Source organism: Typopeltis vanoorti, chromosome 11 (assembly GCF_054136105.1).
Source record: "Typopeltis vanoorti isolate ZY-2024b chromosome 11, IOZ_Tvanoo_1.0, whole genome shotgun sequence".
In the NCBI taxonomy this organism is placed as follows: domain Eukaryota; kingdom Metazoa; phylum Arthropoda; class Arachnida; order Uropygi; family Thelyphonidae; genus Typopeltis; species Typopeltis vanoorti.
The window spans coordinates 103,217,698-103,240,544 of record NC_143559.1 but is presented as its reverse complement, the minus strand read 5'-3'; the positions used below and the strand labels follow the sequence as shown (position 1 = coordinate 103,240,544).

The 22,847-nt window shown below is 35.3% G+C and overlaps 1 protein-coding gene across 1 annotated transcript; it reads right to left on the bottom strand.

Moving 5' to 3' along the window:
• Positions 1-2,292: 2,292 nt before the first annotated feature.
• Positions 2,293-19,138, bottom strand: LOC150101889 (monocarboxylate transporter 12-like). The gene is made up of 4 exons (XM_090400592.1): positions 18,813-19,138; positions 15,944-16,087; positions 6,381-7,382; positions 2,293-2,697 (listed from the first exon to the last, which is right to left on the bottom strand). Exons 1-4 carry the CDS (start codon positions 19,027-19,029, stop codon positions 2,555-2,557), a joined length of 1,506 nt encoding a protein of 501 aa, XP_090256718.1. The 5' UTR covers positions 19,030-19,138; the 3' UTR covers positions 2,293-2,554.
• Between the last annotated feature and the right edge of the window lie 3,709 nt (positions 19,139-22,847).

The window sequence follows — 22,847 nt, the reverse complement described above, 5'->3', positions numbered from 1 at the left end:
GTTCTTCAACTCTGATTTAGGATGTATCAAGTTGGTTACAATCTGCATCAGGATATTTTAACAAATTTATTTTATCAAATTTATTTAATAATTATTTTAATATTCTAAGAAATTAAGAGCCCCGGTTTGTTTCTTAATATCTGCTTTTTTCACAGCATGATGCTTGCGATTTTGTCCACCTGATAACTTTTAAAATTTTTGATTCCATTTCTATTTTATACCCACAAGAAATTATTACACAACATGACACAGAGATGAAATAACAGTCTGCACTGCACTACTGTCAGTAGCCTACTGAGATGCATACCATATAACTGGTTAACTAGCAACAAATGTTTTGTACGAAAATTCGTTTCTGCACATAAAAACCGTTTACCGTTTCACTTTAGATAGACTGCAGTAAACACATTCTGCAGGCAAGCATTTAGCCTGCTCTCGCTGCAAAATTGTAACCAGCCAGCTGATCAAAGAGGAGGCAATATACAATTTTTTTAATTTTTATTCGGTGTATCCAGCCTTATTTATATTAATATTGATCATTCAAAGAATTTTGTTTTTATGATAAAAATTTTGTTTCTTAAAAATGAACTTATGCACCGTACCCTGGCAGTGGCTCCCCCATTCGTAGCGGCACCCACATGCTCTGTATTCTTGCTTCTGCCAGCCCTGACTGTTTCAAATAACAATCCACCCACCTTTTATTCCTCAATTGAAGCAGGCAAAGCCACGAAACCTTAACTAACCTTTAGAAACTAGGGAGTGAATGCCAATTCCAGATTGGTGGCCAAAGACTATTGCCACTGGCATCTGGAAAAGAGTGTGCATATAACTACTGCCATCTCGTGGTTACTAACACTTATACTATTGTCTGAAATAGTGCGAATTTCAAGGCCAATTTTTCACTATCATATCACTTAAGAGTTGATGTCATGATTCTTGATAACTGGCAAGACAAGATTTGATACATTGCGGTAATGAGGATGGTTAGCCTGTTTTCTACCTACTGCAGGGCGAAGGCCACTCCCTTTGCAGGAGGGTTGGGCCTACTTCTGTGGTGACTGAGTCAATTTGGGAGAATGTATTTATACTTTGGTGAATGAATGTATGAAGTGGAAGAAAATCACAAATATCTATGTCTAGGCAGGATTTGATCCCCCACAGCCTCTTGGCTAGAGAGCAGATACACTAACTCTCGGCCAACCAGGCTGGCTGATACATTGTAATATTTATATATTTCATTTTTTCATGCCAGTATACTTTGCAATGCTGATGAAAAAAGGTAAATTCCATTTCTCTCTCATAATAGTTGATTTATGCTGATTATTGTAACAAGCAATAATCAGCATAAATGGAATTTTTGTTTCGCACAAAAGTTTGCAGAATTTATATGAAATTTATTAAAGGTGCAATAGCGATTAAGTGGATTGTCAGAAATTTGTTTGTGATTATAAAGTCCTTATGTTTTATTTTCACTACCTTTTTCTGAGAAACAGAGTATGGTCCCAAATCATAAGTGCCTCCATAGCGCAATTGGAAGAACGTTGCTCCCGCCCTTCAATTGGAAAAGGCCTAAGTTCAAGTCTCGTCATGATGGGAGGAACCTTTAGATGGACTTTTTCAATCGAAGGTGAGTTAGCCGATCTCATACAGAGGTAGCAGGTTTTTTCATCCTGCATACAGACAAATCGGCCCTTCAAAACACGCAATTTACAGTAAAAATACTAGCTGTGGAGGTGGGCAGTGGATGGAACTGATGTAGATGATTGGTAGTAGAGGTTGAGTGTGGTGGGGGGGAGAGACGGAGAGTTGTACAATGGGTGTCCTCCCGCAATGAGTCTTCGGACTCCTTGGAGGTATCACGAATAATAATAATCCACAAATTATATGATTAATGACCAGTTCAAATTTTAATTTATCTTTCTAGTATGCATGCATACCAGAATATGTAAAAATATACTTTATTTGTAAATGTTGATAGCACATAACATGTTTATTTCATAAAGAAAGTTTTATGGCAAGATAAGCAATGATTAGATAAAGAGAGAGAGAATGTATCTCCTTCAAAAGTAGAGAGGAATTTATAATGTGGAATATGATATGACATAATTTACTCAGCCATTAAATATCAATATTTATTTATTCACTTAATGTGCAAGCATTTTTATATAAATATAAAATGCAAGCATTATATTTATTTATATAAATATAAATAAAAAATAAAGAGGTATTTGCATTTATAGAAATATCTCATGTTGGTGAAGATAGTAATGATATAACAATATTAGCACTTAGTCATTTATCGAAAATATTTTATTAACATTCAATATGAAGAAATCGATTGTGTTTCACATTGTTGGTGAAGATTTATTATCCTTTAAGTAATGTATTTATAAATTCTTTTTCATCAAAATGGAAACAAATAACTTAAGTTTTTGCAATTTTAAATGTGTAGTTTATGAAACTGATAAATTTAGTTATTCCAAAGGAAATCTTTCGGTATTTAGAGTTACGCACATAATTTTGAAATGGTTAATTTATATGAAAATGAAAATAATTAACCTTTTTGGATTGCTTTAAGCAATTTTTTTGAATAACTAAGAGATGGAACTATGAGCCATAATAATCCATTGAAGACTAATAAACCACCTGCTAAATAAAATAAGGCCACATAGGATCCTCTTTCATCTCGAAAGTAACCTGCAAAAATAAGTATATCAGTATTTTATTGTATTAGTAAATAAAAATTAACAGCTTACAACAATATGTAGCAATTAAGAAAACTACCGTTCAAGCGCAGAGGATGCAAGTGCCACTTCCACTGAATTACACAGGCCTGACAATGAGTGTGTGTGCATATATATATATATCCTCCAGTCAGCGACTAGACTAGAACCTAGGTTCTAGTCTAGTCGCTGACTGGAGGAACTTTTTCTAAGCCTATCTTCGACCGGTTCCCGAGTTAGTCGATCTCTGGCACAGGCAAGCAAATTTTTCCTCCCGTAAACTCAAGAAAATCGACCGCAGTACCCACATTATTTCAGACAGTGCCATATCTTGTTAGGGTTAGGTACCAAGAGATTGGCAGCACTTGTTTTCCAGCCTCTTCATCAGTGGCTGCTATAATTAGTGATAGACATGGACCAGCTATCTCTGATTGGCTACCGCTGGAGATTGAACTGCCAACTCAGTCCCCAAAAGCTAGATAGGCTATAAAGGCCTCGCCTACTCCCTATTAGGGAATAAAAGGCATTAGTTGATTTTGATTTTTTTTATATACTCATTCAGATTATCAGACAAGTCTGAGAAATTAGGTGGGTAAAGGTGGCCACCTCTTCTGATTCGTCTATCAGGGAAAATCTTTTCACAATTCTCAAATATAGCCTCAGGGTGTGGATGGGTTTCCCGTCTTGCTGAAAAACTACTGTCAATGAACCTCAGTTAGGAATATGTTAATTTAATTCTTCAGCATATGGAAATAAGCCTACCTGTTCACAATAATTACTTTAAAAAAGAATAGACCGATTGTGTGATTTTTCCGAAGCACACGAGACATCCACTCCATGCATAGTTGCAATAATGACTGTACTCTACATAGCTTCATTTCATGCAGTCAGAATCATGTTTTCAATTATGATAGGAAACAGTGGCTGCCATTGTTTCACTACACTCCAAAGTTATTTTACTTCATTGCAGTATATATTATCATATATTGAAATGTTTCTGCTTCTTTGCAGGGGACAATCTGTCACTTTTTTTTTGCAACAACACATACATTATAGTTGGCAAACAAGCATGATGCACTCTTATTTATTTACTTTCTCCTTTCGATTCCATCCAGGTAGAGAGTTTCGCGTGTTCCTGATTCGACAATAACATATGTAGTTCCACTACAGTGAGAGATACAAATATGAAGCACAGAATGGTGATTGAGTTCTTTACGGCAGAAGGTTTGAGACATGCAAATTCACACCCATCCAAAAAATGTCTTTGGTGCTATAAAGTTGGCATGGGTACATTAAGATGCTGGATTGACAATATAAAAGTGGTAAAACAGAGGAGTAACTTTAAGAGTGGTGAATGATGTTCTTGAAAGAGCCTTCGTAGCTCAGTCGGTATCGATGCTCTTTGGTTGAAATTCTAAAAACCTGGTTTTTCGAATTTTATTTAGGACGCAAGGAACTTTTATCAAGGCTTTTCATCTGAAAGTGAGTTAGTAAGTCTCATACTGACATAGCAGCATTTTCCTCTAAGAAACTCAAGTTTTTTATCCCACAAAACAGGCAAACTAGACAGAAGAACACAAGCAGTTTTCAGAAATAGCCCATGCAGGTAGGATTAACCATCTTATCATAAGTAGCAAGCAGATTTCAAAAATACCCGGTTGCTTCATAGGTCATTGAGCTTAACACAAACGAAAGCTGGGATGGGATGGGATAGGATGATTCTCCATACTGCCCATAGCCTGGACTGGTACCCTCTAATTATCTGCTGTTTAGCTTTCTGAAGGACTCTCTGGGGACGCCATTTTGCACTCGAGTAACTGAAAGAAATTGTTCATGAAAGATCATCTATAACGGAGGAAGGACTTCTACGCGGTCTGCACATAGCATCTCACATAACGATGGCAAAAGTGCATAGAAAATGATGTTGGAAAATGACAGAATGCTTGCGAAAGATGGAAGATTAATCCATATAAACGTCATTGTTAAATTATATTTTCCAAGAAAAAAAAAATAGGAAGTATTACTTTAGTACTGGCCATTGTGATTGCAAATCGTGATATGACATATGTTTTTTTTTTTTCCTGTGGTTAGTGCTCTGTTTATGTCAATATTTCGACCATTGTCCATGGTATGGGATGATGTGTTTTGTACCACAGTCGAGAGAGACAAATTGCAAATTTCCACATTGTAAATCCTCGCTTTGCTCCTCTCACAGAAAGTTGTCTTTGCACCCAGGTATGGGGCCATAGGGGCCAGGGCCCTATGGCCCCATCCCTGGGTGCGTCATTGATAAATCTACATTAAATCATCCCTCTTCCAAAAAACACTAGAATTAGACTGCAATGACTCATCTAAACCAGCTCTATGATATGGAAATGAAACATGAAGAACCAATATGAAAAGTGATTTCAGCAGAAATGACATTCCTCAAAAACAGCTGAATATACCATGTGGGATAGACAATTAGTGAATATAATTAATATAAAACACCGTATTTATTTGAAAATAACTCGCCCTCGCCTATATCTCACACTCCTGACAATACTTTACTTCACGAAAAAATATTAAAAAGTTTCGCACAAGAAAAAAAGTTTAAATCTTTAAGAAATAATGAATGTTTTTATTGCAGTTTCAGATATATTTTGGAATTCGGTTGAAAATAAGCAGCATTTCTACCCAACAATTGTCGGCTTTCCTATGTCGTTGAGTCGTGCAATCTTTTATTCGTACCGCACCAATCATATGCATAGAAATGCAAGCAATCAGTAGAGGAAATGTGGGAGTGAGAGCATTCGACCTTCGATTGCGCGGGAGTTGATTAAAATAAGAGACCATTATTAGAAGTGTTGTGCAACTGGATTTTGAGAGCTTGGGACATAATTTCGTCAGAAATTAAATCAACCCTTTAATTAATTACCTAATTAATTATCTAATTAATTACAGAAGCATTGTCATTCAAAGATTCAAATATGTTGTGTGATGAAGGTGAGCAGCCGATCGCGTAAATAACGTTGATAATTAAAATTTAAATGCATTCATTTTATAAATAATGTTAGCAATTATAAATTATAATAAATACTGAGGATTTAATTATAAACGTCAATTTAATTTTGAGGAGAGTGCGAGTTGTATTGCGAGTTGTATATAGTTATGCAAATGCATAACTATATATCGTATTTACAGTAAATACGATATATAGTTATGCATTTGCAGGGCTCTACATATTCACAGGCGCACGAGGCGCTAGCTAGGGGGCCGAGTAAAAAATTAAGGTGCCACAAACAATGAGGAATGGACCGTGGAGAACGCTAGCACCTCGCCCACCTCGGAAAAAACTGTAAGTACGACCCTGTACATTTGGTATAAATCCACGATAAGAGGAAGAAGAAAAAGAAATCAGTTGTTAAATAGTATAAAAGAAAAAGAGATAAATTGGAAAAATCTAGATTGGTAAACCGTATAAGCAGTGGCACTCACTGACCCGATCCAAAAATCTTCAACATCTAATGACCATCAAACGTTTGTTGCAGGTTAGCCAAAAAAAAATCGTGCTTTGTAGTAATTAGTATAAATCATTTAAAAGTAGTATGAATAAAGTTACATCACCAACTATCAAACAATACTTAATACATAACTAAAAACATATATATTACTTACCAAGCATAGGTGGTACTACTAAACTGAAAACTCCGCATGCGAAATTCATAGAACCCATAGCAATTAGCTGTTGGTCATGCGATACTGATTCAGCAAGATAAACGGGTATTAGAACATTTACAGAGCCTTCTGCTATTCCTAGAGAAAGCGTTAATGCCAGCAGACCCGAGAAAGTGATTATGATGGAATACAAGGCTAAAATCACACCTGCAACTGTCAAATTCAAAGCTATAAAATTGTTTCTCGTCATAAATCGTCTGTCTGTAACCCATCCAAGTCCCAAGCGACCAACAATATCTCCTGCAGAGAAGGCTAAAATCAAATAAGTTCCTTGTTGAAGTTGAAGGCCGACATCTAAAGCATAATCTATAATTATAATATATGGCAAGAATAAAAACGTGTTTATAATAAGAGTGAAACTTAATAATTCAAACAGTGGATTTAGGAGAACTTTAAAGATTTTTTGACCATAATTTAATAAGCTGTTCGTAGAAGAAGTTGTATTGGATAGACTAGCAGTTTGTGTAGCCGTATTATTTTTTATTGCATTCTGGGATGCTATTTGAATTTCTTCCATTTGCTTTTGGGGAATCTCAATAAAACTTGTTTCTTGCTGATTAGATCTGTTGGTGTCATTCGATAAACACTGAAATGATATATCATTTGCTGTTTTTTCAATAGTTGCCACTGTACATTTTTCATTTGTTGGCGAATTCTGAATTGCTCTTGAGGGCTCGTTCCTTTTCGCTTTACCTTTTCTTATCCAAGGTGCTGGTTTAAGCAGTGCAGAAGCCACAACAGCATTGAGTGCAATTCCTCCCATCACAAGAAATGCTCCTTTCAAACCATATTTCTCGATGACAAAAGTCAGTATGAAAGGAAGAATAAACGATCCCAGTCCATTACCTGATAGGGCGATTCCAGAAGCCGTTGCTCTATGTCGCACAAAATAGTGGTTAATGCTAACCTGAGGAAGGATACTATTCAAGCCAAAGCCAATTCCTGAAATATAATATGAAGCTATGAAATTAAATAAATTATATTATATGAAGTTAAAAAAATCATAAATCATCATCATTCACTAAATAAATAAATCATAATCATACTAATGAATAATAAATTAAATATTATTATAGAAAAATTCAATGTAAAAATTGTTATTGACAATTCTCAATGTGTATTCAGTGGCAGTGGTTCTTGCATCTGAAGTAAGCCGTTCTCATATTGACCGTAGAACCCACAGTGTTTCAGACAATAACATATTATGTTAGGATTATGGAGACCAAGCGATGGCGGTGCTGTTTGCCGTTTCTTCGCTGAATGCCTGTTAAAATTAGTTATAGTCTTGGGCCAGCTATCTCAGATTGGCTACCGTTGGAGATTGAACTGTCCACTCGGTCTCCAAACGTTAGGACTAAAACGACCTGACCTACTCTCTATATCGGAATAAAAGACTAGCGAATGTTTATTCAAATCACTTTCAAAAAGAATTTTTTTTAGTTTATCACATAAACTAAAACTCTACTCACAACATGCCTACTCTGATCACTTCTCAAAGTAGGCATGCTAAGCAGAGTACAATTGTGTATTATCCCTTTAATTGAACTAAACCTTGTGCTACAGAATTAACAGTCATCCGATATCATTAATATAAGATTTCATATTCATCTAGCATCTACCCTGAGCCTTCGAAGCTCAGTTGGATTCGATGGAGCCTTTAGTTGAAAAGACATGGTTTCGAATCCCATCCATGACGCGAGGAACCTTCGTCGGGATTTTCACTCAAAAGTAACCGATTTCATATAGAGGTGGTGGATTTCTCCTTGAAACTCCATTTTTTCATCCTTCAGAACAGGTAAACTGGCTACGTGAACATACGATATCTGCAGACATCGGATACTAACTGCGACATGGAAGAGATTACAGCCTCACCATCTTATCTTTCTACAGTAGATCCCCCCCCTCCCGATTTTTGAAAGGTTTGAACTACATAATACCACACTGAGGTGGTATTTAAATAATGAAATAATAAAACACGCATTTATTTAATGTAGAAAGTGAAACTGCTACAGGATTCACTGTTTAGAATTTCTTAAAATAAAATTCGACATGTCGATTCTTCTGAATTAAGGAATATCCTTTTTTTTCTCTCTCTCTTCTTTTCTCTATAATTTCGCTGTTGGCATCCTGATCGTGGCTAAGGCCTTTGTTCATTTAATTCAAAATTTGTTTTAAACAAAATTAAATAATCAGATTCCTTATTTATTTTATTTTATTTATTCATTTATAGTTTTTGACTAGAGTCAATAGGAGTAGATTAGATTTTTCAGTATCATCTTCAGTAGTTCTTGCTCTGCCAATTCGATAATTTCCTCAATGGTAGGCTCCTTTTCGTGTCTCTAAAGAATACTTCATTTACATCTTCATAAACAACTTGTAGAGCTAACCAATTTTCTATCTCATTCACACTTAACTGTTGCCTTTTCCAAAAATCCTAGCCCTCCAAAGTTTTGAATTAACTATGGGCTGAGTGCCTTTTCAAACTACCTTCGGATCGGGGTGAGCGAGTTATCATCTGTAACAGTTTTTAGAGCATCCAAGTACTGATTTTTCGTCAAAATTCTTGAATCGGTTTCTTCCGAATTGACTGCCCTTATCCGGACCCAGCGAGTTACAAAAATAGTTTTTAAAAAAAAAATTAAAAAAAAAACGGTCTATGACTAACTACTTGTTCATTCATCATAAAAATCTTTAATGCAAAGAAATTTTCTGTTTACAAGTTCCTTCCTACAATTGCGAGTTCTTTTTTCAGCCATGCAATACGTATGCATTAAGAGCAAGTCATGCTGACTGAAGAAATAAGGGTATATTATCATATTAATAGGTTCTGAAAATAATTATTCTACCTAAATGGATTATAGAGCGTTATTTATGATGGTTGCATTACATTGACATATGATGCATAGAGTTCACAATTCTTACATTTACTAATTATTATTGTTATTATTATTATAACGGTATCACCATGGAGTCAAAAGACTCATCGCGGGAGAACCTACGTTGGTACATTAACCATTATTCACACAATACCGGTCATCTTCTCCTTAAATTCATTCACAGACGAAGCATTCACAACCACCTCTAGCAATGCATTCCACCCATTCACAACCCTCCAAGCAAAAAATCTGGTCCTAACACCCTTGTTAACCACACTCTTAAACAATCTCCAGTGATGGCCTCACGTTCTCTCCCTTCCTGCACTGGTCTTCAAAAAGTCATCAGTATCAATCCTATAAAATCCCTTTAATAATTTATATGCCTCTATCATATCTCCTCTCCTACGTCTATCAGCCAATTTTTGAAGCCCACAGATCTTCAATCTATCCTCATAGGAAACATCCCACAGAAATGCAACAATCTTTGTAACTCGCATCTGAATCCCCTCCACCATTTCTTCACCAATAAATCCAGGTGACCAGATCTTTGCGCAGTAGTCCAAATGCGGCCTTATTATTGACTTATAAAGTGGAACAATAACTTTCTTATCCCTGCTTGTCACTGTGGTCTTTAACAACCATGTAATTTGATGTGATGTTTTGGCAACCTTTGCAATATACCCTTTAAACTTAAGTTCCCTGTCATACAATAACTCCTAAGTCCCTTGCCTCGTCAACTTCTTGCAGTTCAGTATCATTAATATAGTAAGCAGCATGTGATCTCATCCTCCCGTAGTGCATCATCTTACACTTAGCCACGTTATACTGACAGCCATTTACCTTAGCCCATACAATCAGCGCCTATTTAAGTCATCTTGCAAGATATCTATATCATCTGAATTGACTATCGCTCTTCCTAATTTTGCATCATCAGCAAACAAGTGGATATTTCCTTTCATATTATTTCCAATATCATTGATGTACAAATTATACAACTGAGGACCAAGCACTGAGGTACACCACTAGTCACTTGCATTCTCCTGGACTGAGCTCCTCCATAAACCACTCTTTGATATCTATCCACCAGCCACCCTCTAATTCAAATCACTAGCTTCGGATCCATATCCATTTGCTCTAAATTATGCAACAGAGTTCCGTGTGGAATCCTGTCAAATGCCTTTGCAAAGTCCAGCAGTATCACTGAGTAAGGATTTTCTTTATCCAGCACCACTGTTACTTTATTATAGAAAGTAAGCAAGTTACTGAGGCAAGACTTACCCTTCACAAAACCATGTTGCGCCTTATAAAGTATCATATTGCAGTCCACCCTGTCTGAATTCTAATTTTTACCAATTTCTCCAAATCCTTAACCACCACTCGAGATATATTGATTGGTCTATAATTTGCAACCTCTCTCTTGAAGCCTCCCTTATGCAGTGGAGTTATTTTCCCTTCTTTCCACTCTATTGGAAGTTTACCAGAACTGTGTCTTAAATTAAACAGCCTGCTTAGACGGGGTGCTAATTCTCTTGCACATTCTCGTAGCACATGGACCGATATGCCATCTTACCCAACAGCAGTATTAGTATTAAGGTTTTGTAATATACTAAGCACCTCTATTTCGTCTATCTCTAGACTCTCATCAGTCAATGACACATTCCGCACTGCAATATCACAACTAAGATGGTACACTTTTGCATAATGATCACAAGGTAATTCAACTATTTGATTTGCTTCTGTAATTTCCCTACCATCAACACTTTTTAAAGTCATCCTTCCATGATTACTCTTCCTTTTACTTATTTACTTATTATTAAGCAAATAATATTATTTGCTTAATAATATTATTCATCCATCTTATTCCTACTTCATTTCTCCTTCTGACTCTGGAAATACAGTCTGATATAGCTTTCTTTAAATACTCCTTGACAATCTCCCACACACTATCAAAATCTCTCCCCTTTAAATTCTCATGCCATAACACCTGAAAGCTGACTTCTCGGCTTCTTATAATCACTAGCTTTGTATTTCCACATATACCCCTTCTTAACAGAATATTCAGCACATCTTAAAATTTCCCAGGTCAAGACCACAAGATTGCTTTCCCCAAGTGGAGATAGTGTAACTAAATTACTTATTGATATGTTCTCGGATAAATAAATTAATTCCGTGTGATAATACAGCGTTCACCCTTTATACGGGAGTTCATGGTATCATCTAGGCCCCCCAAATTTTATCCGGGCTCCGGAACCGGTAGAGGCTGTAATCCGTGTGTGTCCTTGGACCGGTTTGCCTGCTTGCGGGATGAAAAACACCAGATAAACTGGCGGAAAAACCTTGCTGTCCACGCCCAAGACTGGCTAAGTTGGCTATGGTTGAGGCAGCTCCTTGAGCTCCTCATCGTTGACGGGAATCGAACCTAGGACACTCCTTTATCCAATGCCATTTGTACTATGTCTTCAAGGTTTTGATTATTAAGGCTGCTGTTTGCTGAGGAAAGGTTAGCTGAGTAATCATGCAAATTCTGCAAGATTTCATCCTTTCCAGTCAAAAGTTTGCCATTTTCTTCCTTAAATGATCAATTTGTGTTAATGAAGGCTTTTGTTAATCTCCTTATCATTTTTCCCCAATGAGATGTATTGTAATCCATTGTTAATCTACTTACACTTCTAGGGTTGTTTCTATATAGTTCCTCTTAAACATTTCCACATTCATTCAGAATCCAGTTGATTTTAGCTGTTTTAATTTTGTTTAGTTCTTTATATTTTCCCTGCTACCTTTATCCTTGTTTGTAGTGGATTTTAATGTTTTCCTTTGATCACATAATTGTAAAATGTCTTTTGTAATGCAGGGTTTGATTATCCCGCGAAATTTTCCTATTATAGTATCAGCTGCTTCCTTTAATTTACGAGACGAAAAACCAGAATTTCCGGGGGGAAAAAAAAATCAGATATCCCGAGGCAGAGATCGACTAACTCAGGAACCAGTCGAAGAAAATCTTCGATAAAGTTTCTCTATTCGCCCACTAGAATCAAACTTAAGACTTTCTTCGGGAGGTCTAGTGCAGAGAATGCAAAAACCACTCCCACTGCGCTACACAGGCTTTGCTTGTTGTTATTCTTATTTTTAAAATTTGATCAACATGTGTATTGCAGGTTCAAAGACGGACTACGTCTTGCACCTTGAATAGTTTCGTTTCTGTTACTTTATGATTGAATGGTGACTTTATTTTGGTATCTAAATTATTTTAGATATTGCCCTTTTATTTTTTTAATGGCAATGTCATGCAATGATATTACCTGGTTTTAGCGAGTTGTCTGTTCGTTCATACTTCCAAAAAGATAAATCATGTACATTTGATAACTAGACAAATTGTGGATTATTTTCTCTAAACAGATGAAATGATATGAGATAACAAACACTGTTGACTCTCCTCAAATAGTCTCCACAAGAACAAGATTTTTCAACCTAATCTTTGAAGATTCAGTAAATTAGGAGATTCGAGACAACATAACCATCGAAGAACTGGTTCTTAGTTCATTGTATTACAAAATCGTACTTAATTGTAAATTAAAGATGCCAAGAAATTTTATTCTTGGATTTATCCTTTATGTATTAGCAAACAAAGTGTGCGCCTGAAGTATTTTCAGGACAGAGCAATTCGTATATATAGTTTAATAATTTCACATCACTTGCCTTAGTATCCCATAATGCAAAACACATTCCTTATGGACATGTATAATGCTATGCGTTATGGGAAGGGTCACTACCCAGACCGGGTTCATTATATAAGTGAAGGGAGGTCTCCAAAAACTCAGGCGATCTCCCAGATCACTCTAAACTTAGTAAGTGTTAGCGATCCTTCTGATCACTCGCACTTTTACTTTTTTTGCGGGTTTTTACTTGCTCTGAGTGTGGCCACCGCTATGGAGTGAGCCTGCCATTGGGCAGAGCCACTGCTGAGGTTTCCTCTCGGTGGCAGTGTGGCCTGTCACTGAGTGGAACTACCGCTGAGTAAAATAATCCTTCGGGTTGCTCGCACTTGCTGAGTTTAGAGTGATCTGGAGGATCGACTGAGTTTTTGGAGACCTCTCTTCACTTGTATAGTGAAACCGGTCATCCTTCCCATAATGCATAGCATTATACATGTTCGTAAGGATATGTGCTTTGCATTATGGGATACTAAGGCAAGTGATCTGAAGTCATTAGTCTCTATATACGCGTTGCCTTCATATCTTCAGGCGCAAAGTTTGATTGGTAACACTTGGATAAAGGATAAAACCAAGAACATAATTTCTTGGCATCTTTAATTTATAGTTCACCGGGTTATAAATATGACACAGTGAACGTACTGAAGTGTGAATCTGCGAAAGAAATCATTCTACCCAGCCTAACGTTTAATGTTATAGATAATGTCCAGTGTTTCATTTTGCACAAACTGAAAAGCATTGATTGTGATATTTATCAACTTATTCAGTTACCTCAGCAGCATAACTTTATTAAGCTTCCTTGAGCCATAAGCTTTCTGCGAACCTCCCTTGGGCATTGAAGGTGCAAAGTCACCTTCAACCCACCTTTACAACTTTTGTAAGTCCCAGAACTTTTATAGAATCCGCTAAGTTCTCCATTATAGAAGCGAATATAACAACCGCAGGAATAACGAAACTCTGTGTACCTTGCACAGAGATCGCAAATTAACACGACGTATAATATTTGGTTTCTTAAAGACATTCTTCATGTCTTGGAAATGTAGAAAGTGAACAAGCCTATTCCTTTCCTGGGTATGTTGGCAGTCATTGTGAGTTCTTTCTGGTTTTCTTCCAATATGTTGGCAAAATAATGCATATTTTTTTGACAATGCCGTCCCTTATGTCCAAGGGTTTTGAGAATGAGATCCCTGTTAAGAAGGGATAAGATCGCACCTTTAAGCCTGCATTATTATAAAACTATAGGATACCAGCCTATAGTCTTGTAATTAGTATTGTGGATGAGCTAAAGATTAGATATTCCAGAAAGCTTGCTCAAGAGACCAAAATGGTTTGGAAATTTTCAAGTTACTTCAGTCCTCCGATAGATGTATCAAACTGATGGTTTGGGTTCGAAATGTTTCATAAAGTAATTGGCTAAAGTTGGGAAAAGGGTTCATCCCATATTCTGTATTAATGACAAAGTCGGAATAATTTTACGATATCAGGAAGAAAGTCTATAAAGGAATTCAATCGTATCTGTCAGAGGGATATTTGTAAATGGTAAGGTTACATCGAAACTCACTGAATCTGTGGGTTTAAGAACATATTCTGGACGTTTTTCACTTTATCTATCAGTTTGGTACAGATATTTTGATAAAGTGTTTGCTGTATGGAACTTCTCCTTGTCCGATCTGCATGAATTTCTTGAAAATATTAATTTAATAAACCCCAAAATCAAATTAACCCTGGAAGTAGAAAACAACAATTGTCTTCCTTTTCTGGGTGTTTTCTTCTACGTCAAGCAAATGGTAGTTTATAGTTCTGTATATAGAACACCAACTCATACTGCTAAATACGTTGATTTAGCTCTTTAGATAACTCTCATCATCACCATTGTCAGGTGTAATCAAATGTCTAGTTAACAGAGCTCATAAAATTTGTTCTACAGATTCTCACCTAAACAAAGAAATGTTTATTATCATAACCATCTTTATTGCTAATGGTTATTAGCAATAAAGTTTCATCATTATTTATGATGAAAAAAGCTATCGAGAAAATAATAATCATGGCATCGTTCTAACCCCCTCAAGAAGAAATTACCAGAATTTGTATTCTGTATATTAAGGGACTTTCAGAAAAAATAGCAAGATTCCTTTGACAGATTAACGTACAAGTCGCTTTCCATCTAGTTCGCAAACTGAATACATTCCTTATCTCGCTGAAAGACAAATATCCTCCTTTATCTTATCCTGGAGTTATAGAATTCCCAGCTCTTATGGCTTATGTTATTATGGACAAACTGGTCGATCTGCACAAATTCGTCTTGAAGAACATCAAGAATACATTTCTCTTAAAGAACCCAACAAATCCGGTTTAGCAAGCAATGTGTTATCTACAAATACGGGATTCAGTGGAACCAAACCTAAATGTTACACAAAAGTTACTTTCTTCTGGAAAGACTCTACAAAGAAAGATGTGGGGCACCCATTCACAACACGAACCTGAACAAAAGGCCTAAAATTTCCTCAATTTTGGGAAGTTATATTAATACTCACCATTCATGTGTTCCTTAATTGTAATTAAATTTTGCTTGTATTTAAAAATAATTAACTAAATTAAGTTATTGTGATTTATTTGAATATCTATTAATGCATCTATTAATGCGCATGGAGGTATTCTCCTGCAGCCTATAATATCACGTGCTTTCAATTAAGTTGTTCTTTTTAGTTTTCTATAACGCATTGACAATGGCTATGAAACTTAAGCCGAAATTTTACAAATAAAAACATTAAATGTGATTCTGATATTAATATTTTATGATGAATTCTTCCGCTAAAGTCTCAATTTTTAGACGAATTCTGTATAATAAAGAAAAAAGAAATCCTAAAGGTTTTCTATGAAAATACGATTTATTTTTCATAATAAAATGTTTTCTTACCATATATTATCCCTAAGTACATAATGAGATCAAACAAGTCTGTTGCAAAATAACACAGACTCATTCCAATAGCACTAACGAAACTTCCCAACATGGTAACTTTTCGAATTCCGTAGTGATGACCTAGCACGCCAACAAAAGGACCTACCAAGAGACACATATAATTATATAAATTGTTTGAAAGTTTTTTTAATTATTTTTTAGATTCATAACTTATGTAAGATAACGAGATTGCTAATATTGAAATATGTGTTTGAATGATTATACACCTTTGGAATTTCTATAGTTTTCATGTGTTGAGCGATGAAAGACTCGACAAAATGCTACTATTGTATGTATGCAGTGGAGAGGAACTTGATAATGACAATATAATTAGTTGGATTAAAGTAATTCCAGTTTTTGAGCGGCGGTGTAATATCTGTTATCGCACAGTGATCTGACGCTAATATGTCTGTCTGCAACAGAAAAGTGAGTTTTCCTGGACGGAAAAAAATATCAAGCCATCATTAGGACTAGCTCATTCACTGTAGAATAATATTCTAGAAGATTCAAATTCAAGTCTCTCCATCATGATTGAGTAAAATCTTTAAATATTCGTCAATAAAAGGCATTCTGATTGTTTTATAAGTATATTAAAACAATGTAAACCCCCATTTTCTCATCCAGAAACAAGTTTCATATACCCTGAATTCCTTCAGCGAGTGTGGAAGTTTTGAAATTAGTACCTCCTCCATTACGGTAATATATGAGTGTGTTGCAGTAATGGAAGAAGCAATGATAATAATAAGAAAAATTGTTGGAACAATTTCGTGATGATTATTTGAAACAACATGCACATGAAACTACTAGAGGAAAGCGGATATATTGGAATTAATAATAACATCAGACATTATCGATGAACCATATTTACAAAAGTATGTATGAGATAGTATTGATTTGTCCGGAGAAGGAAATTAAAAATAAGGGAAGAAGTAATAATTAAAAGGCATAAAGCATTAGAAAACACTAACAGTTGTGATGGTTTTTGATAGGAACTCTTTTTCATTTCTCCTAATATTTTCAGTCGCACTGTTCTATGACTTATCTCATTTAACAGTTTATCAAAACAGTGACTCTCGACATCTAGAATATTCATATCTTCAGTTTTTATGCAAAAAACTAAACCAAAATAACAAAACAGAACAAAGGTCCTTGAAAATATACTTCCATATCCAGTTCATCAATGCAACAATCTTATGGCAATCCTCTCCCCTCTTGCCCATTATTAGATTACCAGTTTTCTTTTTGGTTGTTCATTACTTTCATGGTGACCCGTTTTTTCCTCTAATCAGATTTCAGTATCAGTGCTTAGGGTGTGTGCTTTTTCCATCAATAACCTCTCTCACTAACCACAAATCCTATCCATAGTTTCACTGATGACCTTATATTTTGTTCATCTCTTCATTCAACAAGCCAATGTTTCTTGAATACTCTCATCGCCCAAGTGGGGTGAAGGTAATCTAGTGAATTACGATGCTATCAAAACGCAATCCTATTTTATTTCTTGAAAGAAAAATTCTTCGATCCATCTTACTTTTGGTGACATTCCAATCACCAGTTAAAATCAGTTTTTTTCTTATTGGACTGGCTGTCAGAGCTCGCTTATCGCACGAACACATCGCATACATAGCTATTTATTCTCCAATAAACATGATATTCTTTTTCGTTCAGAGGATTACTTCTATACAACTCCAACTCCAAATGAGTCCACATCCACTGGATCTCATAATATTGATCTCATATTTGTGTTTGTCCACCGAAAAATCTCTGTCTCACAAACTTCCTGCAACTACCTTTTAATAGACACTGTTTCTGCTTTTTTTTTTTATTGTTATTTCCACGAACCTAGCTCCACGTTTTCGTTGGCCTCCATCCACTTCCTTAATTCTATCTATCTCTGTTCTTTGGAACAATCTTCCCTATATCGTTTTTCCCAATGAATACAACCCCAACAACTCCTCAAGAAACATACTAACACATTCCTTCTTTCTCTCGAACCACTTGCCCATTCCTTGTACTATTATATTAGAGTTTATGACCTCTCATGAGTCAGGTTAATAAAAAAAATAAAATAAATAAAGAAATAAATAAATAATAATAATAATAATAATAACTTCCACCAGATGAACATATTATTTGAAAATGAATTTAGAAAGTGTACTAAGCGACATAATGCCGCAAATATCCGAATATGTTTTCTAAATTAGCGCTATTTAGAGATGACGTTGAAGTGAATAACACTATGAATGAATCAAAAGGTAGCAACAACGCCTTTCCTGTTGGAAAGGGCTATATTTACTCCCGTCTAGGGCGCAAAGGATCTTATTAAAGGTTTTTCAGCTAAAGTTGAGTTAGTCGATATCATACGGAAGTAGCGCGGTTCTTCCTTCCGAAAATTCGGATTTCTCATCCCTGTAAATAGACAAAGCAACCAGACAATGTAAACAGATAGTGAGGATAAGATTTAAAAAAAAAAAAAAAAGAAAGAAAGAAAGAAAAGAAAAAAGAAATTTGAAAATACTAAGAATTTCCTTCCCCCCCTTCTTTTATTGACTGATATGTCATAAAGGGCAAAGAGTTCCCTTATACTCCCGATCACATTATTACAAAAGTTTTTTTTAAGAGTAAATTATTTTATTAGTTTTGAAATAACAATGCCGTTAAAAAACGTAGCATTAATTTTTTTTTCATGTAAAAAATAACTTCATAGCTACAATCCTTTTTTTAAAACTTGGTATACATTATTTCCTAACAATAAGTGAGCGATAAAGGAAAATAATGTTAATTATTTTAAAATTTTAATCTGTAAAATCAAAGAATAAATACATACCTATCCCATTTCTCAGACAGTAACAAATGCTAAAAGGTTTTGAAGCGTCTTCTCTATTTAAGTTAAAAACATTCATAAATGCCACGTAAAATATCCCTGAAAGTCGACAGATACCGAACGTTATAAAATTAATCAAGCAGCAAGCAATAGCTATTACCCAGCTCCATCCTTCATCAGGCCTTGGTACGTTACAGTTTTCTGTAACGCTGTTTTGCATTTCAGCTTATTTTCCTTTGCTGTGATTTAATAATAGTTTTCCCTTTGTGCAAAATTAATGTGACTTTTTTGCCACCTTTCGTCCGTGCCGCATTCACAATTAAGAGATGAATTTCATAAAACCAGCAGAATATGAAAGAATATTCGTATTACTCAACAGATATTTTATCAGCATCAGCTTTTCCCAGATGGCAGTGTTAATGCCATAAGCTTTAAATTGCAAGATAAAAAGGATTCAAATATTGTTTATTTTCAAGGACTAGAAACATACATCAAATAGCCTTATGTATACGATCTGCTGGTTCAAAAGACGGTTGTAAGTAATCGCACTCTAAAGTGAAACTACGTCAAAGAAACTTACACAACATGATTTATAATATAATCACATACGTTAAAATTAGTTTGCAAGTAAATGTGGTTAGTATGAAAGCTGCTAGAGCGTGCTTGAATGAACCAAGAAAAAAATAATGATAAATAAAATATATACATAATCAAGATAATAATGTTTTTTATTTTTTTTTCTATTTTTTTTTTCATTTTCAGTGAGAGAGGATTTTTTTTATTATATATACGATGACGATATTCTCCAATTTCACAGATAAATTTCTCATCCCAAAACAAAAACAAAAAAGTGCATGCGCATTTTTTTTTATCTTATGCAAAGAAGTTGATAGGATTGATTAATTAATGCCTTAACTTAAAATTGAACTATACAATACTACTAATAGTATTTTTGTCTGTTATTTGCGTGTGTTCTCTTGCCGATGTGCCCATATTTCAGATTTCAGGAGTTCCCGGGAAACCCGCTTTTCCAGAAAGGAAAACGCCGATATTTTCATATGAGATCGGCTAACTCACCTTCAAATGTAAACGCCCATACAGAGATTCCTCTCATCATGACGAGAATCGAACTCAGATCTTTTCTAATATAACTTACAATTTAGGCGTTAGCTCATTTATTTATTGATTTATCTCCTGCCTCTCGAAGGGAAACTTTAACAAGTCTTCTTTCCAGATTATTATCAAAATTTAAAATTAATATAAATTTTCAAATTAATAGTGAAGTGAGGATAACGTTCCCCCTCAAAAAATAAAATAAAAATAAAAATTTGCATCAAGAAATCCATAATTTCATTCTCAGATTGACTAACTCAATATCGAGATATTTAAAGAAATTATTGGCAAAAGGTAAGACATAACGACTACATTCTTAATCACTTTCTGTCATTCTTATAATTTCATCTTTTATATACATTTTAGTTCTCTTTTCTTTTGTTTATCATTAAGTTCACCACAGCTGGTTGATTTCCGGAGGGCAAACCCTGCAAGTAGGGTTTCCCTCCGGAAACTGATGTTTAAACGTCACCCCCCTCAAATTAATTAATAGAATGTTCACTGTTTTCATACAAAATATACACCTGTTAGGGTTCAGGGCCACAATATGACAAATACTTGTCTGCAGTAATCTATTCCCTGAAAGTCTTGATTCAATGATAGTTTGAGCTCACTATCAATGATGGCTGAAGACGCCCTACTATTCACAGAAAATCTTCAAAAAAAGTTAATGACTAATAGAACTTCGATTACCCCAGTGGTCCCCAAAATTTCTTGGTTCATGGCGTCCTTAATGTCTCTGTAAAATTGAATAATATACATATTTCGCTTCTTGATGGACCCGGAGTGTCGACAGGTATCTATAAACAAAATCCAAGAAATGAGAAAATTCCGAAAGTTACTGGCAGAGCCGAAAGTAGAAGTAAACAAAAACATCGTAGAACGTCATTGACTGGAATGTACGGCGATCTAATGTTGAAACTGTGAACTATCTGAGCTAGTAGAGCACATTTGGAAACCACTGGCCTACTGCATTTGAAAGTAAAAGGCATTAGGATATTTATTTGATTTTATTACAGGATACAAGAGCACTTTGATGTTTTTCATCTGCCTCCATTGTGCAATCAGCGTCGGGAAAATACACTGCTTGGAAAGAAGTGAACGAGCATCCCCCATGGGCAAGGTGTATTGTGTCATGTAACGAGTCACGTGCTTTTTGTGGCCGGTATAAATTGAGAAATATGATGCTCCCAAGTCAACAATCAGTGATACCATACTGAGATGGGAGCACTCTCTCAGTATGGTATTACTAATCGCTCAGACTGCAAGTGATTCAGTGGACGACCTACCACACTCACCCGAACGTGATCGTAGGCTACGACGGATAATATGTAAAAACCGCCATTCGTCGGCCAACACATTGAATGTGGAATTCCGAGTATCTACTGGAACACGAATCTGCGTAAAAAGCACCAGATAAAAATCTTTTATCCGGATAAAAACATTATGGTTATAGAAGACATTCTGGAATGTTATAGACTTAAGAGCTTCATGGATTATATCGAAGTTATTCTTATAATTGTTCAACCTATCTGCCTTCATAATCCATGGTTGAATGCTCTTTCACTCACACACACACACACACACACACACACACACACACACACACACACACACACACACACACACACACACACACACACACACACACACACACACACACACACACGCAAGTTTCAGTAAGGAAATACCGTGAGAAGATTATTACTAAATATTACAATAACGGAATTAACTCACGTAAATTATTCTTTATCCGTAGAATTTTAACTTGTGTATCACAGGCATCATCAGTACTAATTAAACAATAATTGTTATATTCCCAAAGCGCCACCTAAGTAGCTAAGGTTAAATTTCCTAAATTTATTTAATTATTATTATTATTCACTTATTTAGTTAATTATTAAATAATAATTATTTAATTATTCAATTATAATAATTTTTTAAAAATGTTTTTCCCTCCATTTTTTTTAAATATATATATATATATATATATACATACATACAATTATATGTTAGGAAAGATTTTCTGCTTTATAAAGTACTATCTCCCACAAGGGGAAAAGATGCAGACAATCGGATCTGTTTAGGTTAGGGGAGTTAAATAATGTTTCACATGATTCTTTGTATAGCCGTTCCATTAGGAACCGACTTTTTTGAATGACTTTTGTCTTGTTCCACTTAACGCTATGTCTGGTGTTGATGGCATGTTCTGCAATTCCAGACTGTTCGGGTTCAAAGTACTGAATGTACGACTGGTGTTCTTCTAACCGGACCTGAGCAGCTCTTCCTGTTTGTCGGAAATATGATAATCCACGCAAGCAGGAATGTGGTAGACACCTGGATAGCTGAGATGTGGGAGCTTGTCCTTTGGAGACATTTGGAATGTGGAGATTTTTCTGATGGGTCGAAAAGCCACACAGATATTTAGTGGTTTTAGCACCTTAGCTATGCGTTCACTAATCCCTTGTACATAGGAGATAGGTATACGTGTAGGTTCTTCTGTACTTGAAGAGGATGCTGGAGCATGACTACTTAAAGTGCTTTTTATGAAGGAGTTCTTATAGCCATTGGATATGAATGAAGAATTAATATACTGTACTGTAATTCTTTTTGTAAAGGTTTCTCTGAAGAACAAAAGGAGTGGACTCTATGAACTAGTATTTTTATAGTACATTGTCAAATTATTTGAATTTGTAATAAAGTCCGGTTATTTTTCAGTCAAATACCAGTTATACCAACAAATCGAAGGGACAGCAATGGTTAATTCAATATCTCCTGCTATTACCAACTACTTCATGGAGCATTTCGAACAGCGTATCTTTGACAACTTTATACCCAGACCTAACATTCGGTTCAGATATGTGGACGACATTTTTGCCATATGGAAGAGCACCTCAGAAGAACTACAACAGTTTTTCTTAAAAA

Bases quoted from the DNA above. Each gene is read 5' to 3' on its own strand.
- LOC150101889 (XM_090400592.1), bottom strand. From the start codon at position 19,029: ATGCAAAACAGCGTTACAGAAAACTGTAACGTACCAAGGCCTGATGAA. The intron at 16,088-18,812 runs GTATGTATTTAT...GTCTCTTGGTAG, and splicing joins CTGTCTGAGAAATGGGATAG to GTCCTTTTGTTGGCGTGCTA. The intron at 2,698-6,380 runs GTAAGTAATATA...TTATTTTTGCAG, and splicing joins AGTAGTACCACCTATGCTTG to GTTACTTTCGAGATGAAAGA.